Below are 7,685 nucleotides of genomic sequence, written 5' to 3' on the forward strand. Positions count from 1 at the left end.
GCCGTTTCATAGTTTACGGGGGATTTGCAAGGCGCCCGAGCGATTTCTGGGTAGCTGTGGCCAGTGTATTTACTAAAAATGTGAGGTAGATGAGCAGCCGGTAGCAAGGCTGTGTCCCCCGGGCGCAGAGCTTTCCTCCGGACGGGCAGCAGCGGCCGAGGAGAGTCGCTCAGACCCAACCAAAGTTTGTTCTCCTTCCAGAAGCCGGAGAAGGGGTCGGCGGGAGCGAGCTCCGGCCGGAGATCGGTGGCAGACAGCGCCCGGCTTAGTTTCCTCCGTTTCGTTTTAAGAACCCGTTCGGTTTTGCAGGATGTGTATAGGGCTTCCACGTCCTCTCTGGAGATCAGGGTGCATTTGGCGGCGTGGAAAGCGATGGAGTTGATGGCTTTGAGCTTCCTCAACTCCTCCAAGTCGCAGTGATGTTTTTTTACTTTTAAATGATCCATTCGCTTGTGCACGGTAGTTCGCGGGATGTTTTTGAGCAGGTCTGTAAAAACCTGGGAGAGTGCAAACATTTGCTTTCCTTTAATGATGAGGTAGCCGAGCCTCACGCCATCCACCTCTTCAAAACCCGACTTCAGGTCTCCCATTTCGTGAATTAAATTATTCCCAGCATTTGCAGAGAGAGAGAGAGATGAAAAAAAAAAAAAAAGAAAAAAAAAAAGAAAAAGCCACACACACACAATCCTCAGCCAGATGCTGTATTTGTCTCAAGGCATCCTGCTAATAAAATATAACAAAGGCTGTTATTCCTGGTGAATGAAGTGCCAAACTTTAGACAAAATGTTAAAAAATAAATTAAAAAATACCGCGAGGCTACAATCAATATATAATCTTAAAAATCAGGTTTGCCAAAGTGTTTGTCTAAGTTGCTGCTGAAGATCAGTACCTGTTCCCTTTCATTCCCTGCTTTTCCATTGGAAACTATGATAATGGAATGTGAAGGGAGGAAGAGAAAAGAAATGCAGCTGCTATTCCCGCCGCTGCTTTAGCTACAAATAAAATGACAGAGTGAAGTGAGCTCGTCCGGAGACACCTTCATCAATTAATTCCCCTAAAGCCAACGCTGATTGGACACTCCTGACAGGTGATGCAATAAAAATTGATATTCCACCCCTTCCCCCAAAAAATCTCCCACTAATTAGCATACCCTTATACTGCCACCTCCCCTCCCAAAGTAAATAATACAGTTAGTATATAAATCTTTCTATTAAACAATCCGAGCTCAAACACACTCAGCCCTCTCAGACTTCCTCGTCGCTAGCTTCGGAGGAAGGATTTGTATGCTTTTCCCCCCTATCGTTCCGTGTATTTTCAGCCTGTTTTGGACAAACGTTGCTCTTTTGTGCATGCCATGAATTTAAAGGACATAAGTCTGATCGTAGCGATGGAAAATCCTTCGGTAACGTAGCCGCTTTAAACTAGCGTTTTATTCTGCATTGTGTGGAAAATGAAGCTTAGCGAAAACGTGCAGAACAGCCTGGTATTTCCCCTTCTGAGGCTCCAAAGTTAAATGTTCGGTTGTTAACGAGAGGGAGTACTTACATTTTCGAGTTTCTCTTGATTTTCCTCTTCTGCTTAATTAGCTTTTTATAGCCGGGGACTAAGGTTTTTTTGCTGCCGGAATATCACGGGCTCCTGCACCGTGATACTATAACACTTTTAACTGAAATTCTGCCTGTAATATTGCAGGAGGGGGGAGGAGGACGTGAGCTCACGTCAGACCCATAACAAAGCATAGATAAGCCAGAAATGTATACACTTTTCACGATTAACCGTGCTGGATCACGAGCTGGAATGTCCTATAGTCCCAGAGCCCACGTCAGGATTCCTGCGTGCTGATTGCTTCCAGCAGAGAAAGGAGAATGTAAAATATCCAAGGTGCTTCCAAGAGCCTTTACGTAATAACAAAAAAGTGCTGGAACACACAATGTACGATATTGCATCGGGCTAGGATGCTTCTGGCTCGCAGTTTGCATGTTCCGCTCGGAGTAGCCCTGACGAAGCTTTTTGATGCTCCATTTATAGCAGCCCCTTAAAATCAATTTGAAGAAGCAGCATGAAGGTTTAACCTCTTCTTAGGAACGTTAAATTATTCGAGTGTCAAGAACGAGGATTTCGCAAATGTTGCGATAGCTGCATGCCTCTCCCTTGTCACGTTAAAGTGATGCTTGCGGTTTGCACGTTAGGCGCTGCGAAAAAAAAATCACCAATCTCTGCCGTGCATCCAGTGTTCCGCTGGATATAAACACCAGCACTTTTATGTATCACTGCACATCCAGAATTAGACACATCCGCGAGATTAATGAGACATCTCATACTGCTGTGACTTGGCAAAAAAATCGACGGAGGAAAAAAAAAATAAAAATCTTAAATCCCAAACGTCAATATCCACTCCGCATGTTGGCAATATGGTGCGTAGAGTTCGTGTTACCCCGTCAGGTACAGCTAAAAGAAAGCGCATAATCACTCTGTGAAAACGCCGTTTTGCATGCCAAGGCGAAATGCAGGCAAGCCCCCAATTTCACAGGAATTCGAGAGAGAAGTGGGAATTTGGAGAAGTGCATCCGGGAATGGAGGAAGTCTATTCAAGGGAGCCTCTAACTCGGAGGGCTGAGATTTGAAAAGTCAGCCCTGGACTACTGTTGCTCTCAGCGCAGATGTAATCGCCGCTGTTCAACTTAATCCATGTGATCCGTGTGTGTGCGAACCGCGATGCCTAGTTCTTCCCTCTGAAACCTGGGGATAGTATTCCCATCCGAGAAAGCAGAGCTACAGCAAATTACATTTTGTCCCTCGAATTAGAAAAGGATCATTGAGTGGATCTCGTGATATTTCAGCCTTTAAACGTAACCGAGAGGCAGCAGTGAACAATGCCTCGGCACAGCTCAGACCATCCGCCGAGTTCTCCTTCCCTCTCCTCGCATCTGGATCCCCCAGCCTTGCCTTTCTCCTGCTCGCTCGTGTGAGAGGCAAAAAAAGCAAAGTTTCGAGAGAAAACAGCTGCTGGCGCTAGAAAGAAATCATCGTGGTCTTTCTAGAGCTAGAGACAATAAGGTCGTTTAAAAATTCCTCCTGATGTACTTATATGCTGCGAACACCCCCACCCCCTCCCTACTGCTCTCCTCCCCCTGCTTTAAGGTTAAGGCTATGGAGTCAACAGTAAAGGAACAGTAAACTCCGAGAAAGCTGCTCAGAAGACGTTACCCAAAAGCCCGATGGGCTGAAAAGTCCTTTATTTGTCAGGTAGTTCAGCCGGGTCGGATTCCCGTGTAAATCCACGCGTGCGTTTGCACGCAGGGAGCCACGGGCACCCAGACCCGCGCCCTGCCGCTGCTAGCCTGGCAGTGGGATTCGGCAACTATTTTTAAAATGTCTTTTCTTTCCCCCCCCCCTTTTTTTTTTTTTTTTTTTTTTAATTCCAGCGCTACCAAACCTTTAAGAGTAGTGACGGCTCTTCGGCAAACCTCGGGCTCCTGAAAGGTGCGGCCATGAGCACCGGGGTCGAGGCAGCGCCAGATGTCGGCTGGGAGAAAACCACGAGAAGTCTTGGGAAATGTCAGGCGCCCAACCTACACATCCCCACCGTATACTTACACACACTTTCGGTTGCATATCTTTCTCCGCATCTCACACAGAGAGCTTTGTTTCTTTACTTCTCCATCATTTGGTTTGGTTTGGTTCTTTTTGTGTGCGTGTGTGTGTGTGCGTGTGTGCGTTTTCCCTTGGCCATCGGCACACGTTGTGTATCCGGGGTCGTCTTCAAGCAGGCTGGGGGAGATCCTGATAAACAGCCGTCAGAGGCCCCTTGCACACGCACATGCACATTAAAGGCAGGGGACTTGAAAATGGATTTGCACGCACACAGGGGATTGCGATCAATAGCCACCAACATTTATGGCTTAGATTGTTAATGTGAAAGCTGGTCAAAAGAATGAAAATGAAAAATTAAAGGTGTCTGGTGTCAATTACATGAAAAGTTATGCCATAATTTACTTACTGGGATGTATGCCTATGTGTTCGTGTGTCCATGTGCATGTGTGTGCAGACCCAGATGTACATGTAGGTATCTCTCAAAAGCAAGGGAGTTTCTTTGTTAATTTTGTGGACTGTGTCACCCTTGTTGGTGATCAAAGATGAACATGATTAAAGGAATGGATGTTTGTCTCACGTTTCTTAAGATAAGGACACCCAGAGATGACCGGTTTTGCCAAATACATACACATGCAACTACAGAGAGTTGTGTGTATGGGCACACACACACAGAGGCGATCAATCAAATGTGCTCCTTTTCACGTTGAGTAGCGTGCAATCTGCAATCTACACTCTATAGCCAGTAGTATTTCAGTCTTAAAACTGTCTGGCCGAAGGATAAAGCTCATTAGAAAAGAAAGAGCAAAATAATACTCATAATACTTTGCTGTAGACCTATTCCCATTTGTTGAAAATCACATACTTTTATTTTTGTAAACTTGTGTTAAAATATATATGCTCACAGGGAAGTGCTTAGCCATGTCATTCCAGATAGAAAACGTGTGTAACATTTAAAATACACCTTTTACGTGATGTTTTGATTTATTTTCATGGTATGATTATGTTTAAATACCAGTGCAATTTAGCCTGACCTCTTCCTTCTGCAATGTAGTAATGCACACACCATTTACAGTCTTTTAAACGTTTCATTGGGAAATGCAATAGCAATGTCCACCACCGGTTGTACTAATGGGGAGAATTCTGAAAATCTTCAGGAAAACCTAAGGGTCATGTGCATTTTCACACTAGGATTGCCACATTATTAGAATATTATTATTATTTATTATTATTTGTTAATGCTGGACTATGTCTTCAGGTATTGACAAGCATTAAATAAACATTTTGCTTTCATGACGCTGGACAGAAATACATATTTCACATAAGAACTTGATTTCTAACACTACACCCTGCTTCTAGTTACTGCTGGGCATATTTTGCTCAAGGAGGACACAGATAGAAAGCAGCTAGAGGCTATCACAAAGAGTCCAGTAACGTAAATATAATAGGGTCAAAGAACAGTATAATAGGATCCTTCTGCTATTTTAAAGTCAGCCAAATGTGACTGTAGTAACTAAAATTTGCCATAAATTCTAGTCAGACAATATATCAGAATGTATAACTAAATCTCCTAAATGTGTGGGACAAAGAAATACCAGCCATCAGCCTGGGGAAAAAAAATCGTAATCTGGCTAACACTCTTATGCCTAGAAGTTTTGGGGTTGATTTTTTCTTTTTTCCATTTTTTTTCTTCCCCCCCCCCTTTTTTTTTTTTCTCCTTTCTTCTTCTATTTTTTTCTTTCTTTCTTTTTTTTCTTTTTATAAACAGAGATGCAATGCTGCTTTTTAAGTTTGTGGTTTTTTGGTTTTTTGGTTTTTTTCCATGGGGGCTGAAGTGTTTCTTGCAGACTAGAATTTTGTGCAATTTATAATCACTACGGGCTAAGACTATTTCTTGAGTTTAATACTCATGGTAGTTTTAAAATACTTTTTAGCAGGAGTTTCTGGACACATACTACATGCCATGTTGTTTACTGACCCATAATCAAAATGCAGTGACCTTCTACCCTTTTTTTGCCCCTTGACCCATGCTGAATTCAATGCAGCCTTTATAAATTTGCAAATCCTTGGACGTAAAGGGGATTTGGTGAGGCTTTGTTCTGAAAGGATCCTAAAAGTTTGCATTTTTAATTAGACAAAGGTAAAGCAACAAACATTGGGAAATAAGATCCTCTCCTGCACATAGGTGATCACTCTTAATTTCTATGGTGGGAAACTAGATCTTAAAAACCATACCCTGCAAACTGAAAAGCAGTTGCAAACGAAGGAGATCAGGAGGTTATGAATTGCACCAAATTAGCAATGTGGTACAAATCACTTTCATGACGTAAGGGATAGCCAGGCCACAATCTTCTGGCGCTCCTCATCTCCAAGGACCGTGTGGATCCTGGTGACCCGGGGAGAGGGGAGAGCTAGCGATTTGATCTGGAGCTACAGGCGCATTCCCTTATCTCCTTTGCTATCAGTCAGTTTAAAGGACACCGTAATTATGATGGTGATAAAACAATGCCCGCTTATGTGTGCTGAATAAATAAAGAATGTTTACAGCCCCAGAATGTTTCAATTCCAATTAAATGCTATCAAAGAAAAGCCCCTCTTGCTCCCTCCCCCCTCCCTCCCTCTCCCCCACGACTCCCTATTTACCTTGTTGGTTGTAATATGGCCCTATGAAATAAACCGGCCTTCCAGTTTGCCATTAAGGCCACATCGGGAGGAGGGGGAGGAGGAGGAGGAGAGGGGGTGTGAGACAACATGCACTCCCGGTCCCACAATTACTTTGGGTCGCCTGCATCCTCCCTCTCTTTCTTTTTTTTTAATTTATTTTGCTATTATTTGTTTATTTTTCAATTGGCAAAGGCGTGATGATGCAGGGGGAAAAGGCACTTAAAGATCCTGCTCAAACCACCGGCCGAGGGAGTTGAGCTAAATTAATCCAGCGCCCTTGGGCACAGGAGGAGGGGGCTGTCCCCCCCACCCCCGGCTGCTACCCCGCCAGGGCCTCGGGGAGCGGGGTCTCCCCACTGCTCCTCTTCCCTCTGCAGCGGGGAGCCTTGGAAACGGGAGCCTGGAAATGCTTCACACTCACTAAGACACAAGGATCATTTCAAATATTCATTGTATCAGCAAATCTCATCATAATCAGATTAAAGCAAGGTTTGGGGGGGAACTGCCTGTGTTTCTGGGTGCGAAATGCCGACTGGACTACAAAGAAAGCAGAAAATGGGTTCCTCTCCCCCTGCCTTGGTGGCAAGGGGAGAAAAATGAAAAGCAGTAATTTTTGCGAAAAAAAGGACGCTTTAAAAAACTGTGATTCTCCCCATTCCACCCGGGTAGCACATTCCTGTCAGAGGTTGTTTTCTTTATAACTTTATGCTTAGCATTTCTATATGATGCTCTTATTTACTTGTTTTAAACTACAGAGACTATTCCTGATGTGGAATACACTGAGGTAGATTTTCTTCAGGCCAATTTGCTTTTAGCTTATCTCAGCAGATGGAACAGCTTTTCTACATTCAAGCTTTAAAATGTATATTTCATTGAGTTGTCTGGGGTGAGATGTTTATATCCATTTTGTGGAAGTGAGTGAGGAACCGAGCGCATTTTCAGGTCTGCTCGATAGACGCAGGCCCTTTTCCTTTTGAAAGTTTAGACCTCCAATACCCTCAATTCTACTGGCAGAATTAGGATGGACTTGGAGGGTCCTAAACGTGACCATTCACTAAGGCGGGGGGCTTGTAACAACGTGCTCGGCAACCTAATCTTACGCTAAAAAGAGCAGAGTGTAAAAGAATGGAATACAAACTCTCCCGACATTTGTAGTCGCTTCCAAAGTGGACCGTGCATTTTAAAGCCGATGGGAACGTGTGTGTTTTGGAGCAAAAAGGAGAGAAGGTAAGTGTTTATCCCTTGTATCCGCCAGTTCGGGTAGAAACAATGAAAGAACAAAGGGGACCACTTCTCCGTGTGAATATTTCACATTTTCCTCCTCCGTTTGAGCCTCACTGCGAGGGGCTGGCGAGGGGGCTCACTCCAGCTTTACCTTTGGCGGCGGGTCGGGGGTGCGTGGCACGGGGAGAAAGTTGCGGGGCGGTTCA

At 44.3% G+C, this 7,685-nt stretch overlaps 1 protein-coding gene across 1 annotated transcript in view; it reads right to left on the bottom strand.

The window, feature by feature from the left end:
- The window catches only part of SKIDA1 (SKI/DACH domain containing 1), a 5,109-nt gene extending 2,006 nt beyond the window's left edge, over nt 1-3,103 (bottom strand). Inside the window, exon 1 of the mRNA XM_017741408.1 lies at nt 3-3,103. Coding sequence (XP_017596897.1) covers nt 3-590 — 588 coding nt within the window. The 5' untranslated portion in view covers nt 591-3,103. The remainder of the gene's footprint in view (nt 1-2) is intronic.
- Nucleotides 3,104-7,685: the final 4,582 nt, after the last annotated feature.

The sequence above is a fragment of the Corvus brachyrhynchos genome, unplaced genomic scaffold (genome assembly GCF_000691975.1).
Source record: "Corvus brachyrhynchos isolate BGI_N302 unplaced genomic scaffold, ASM69197v1 scaffold167, whole genome shotgun sequence".
In the NCBI taxonomy this organism is placed as follows: domain Eukaryota; kingdom Metazoa; phylum Chordata; class Aves; order Passeriformes; family Corvidae; genus Corvus; species Corvus brachyrhynchos.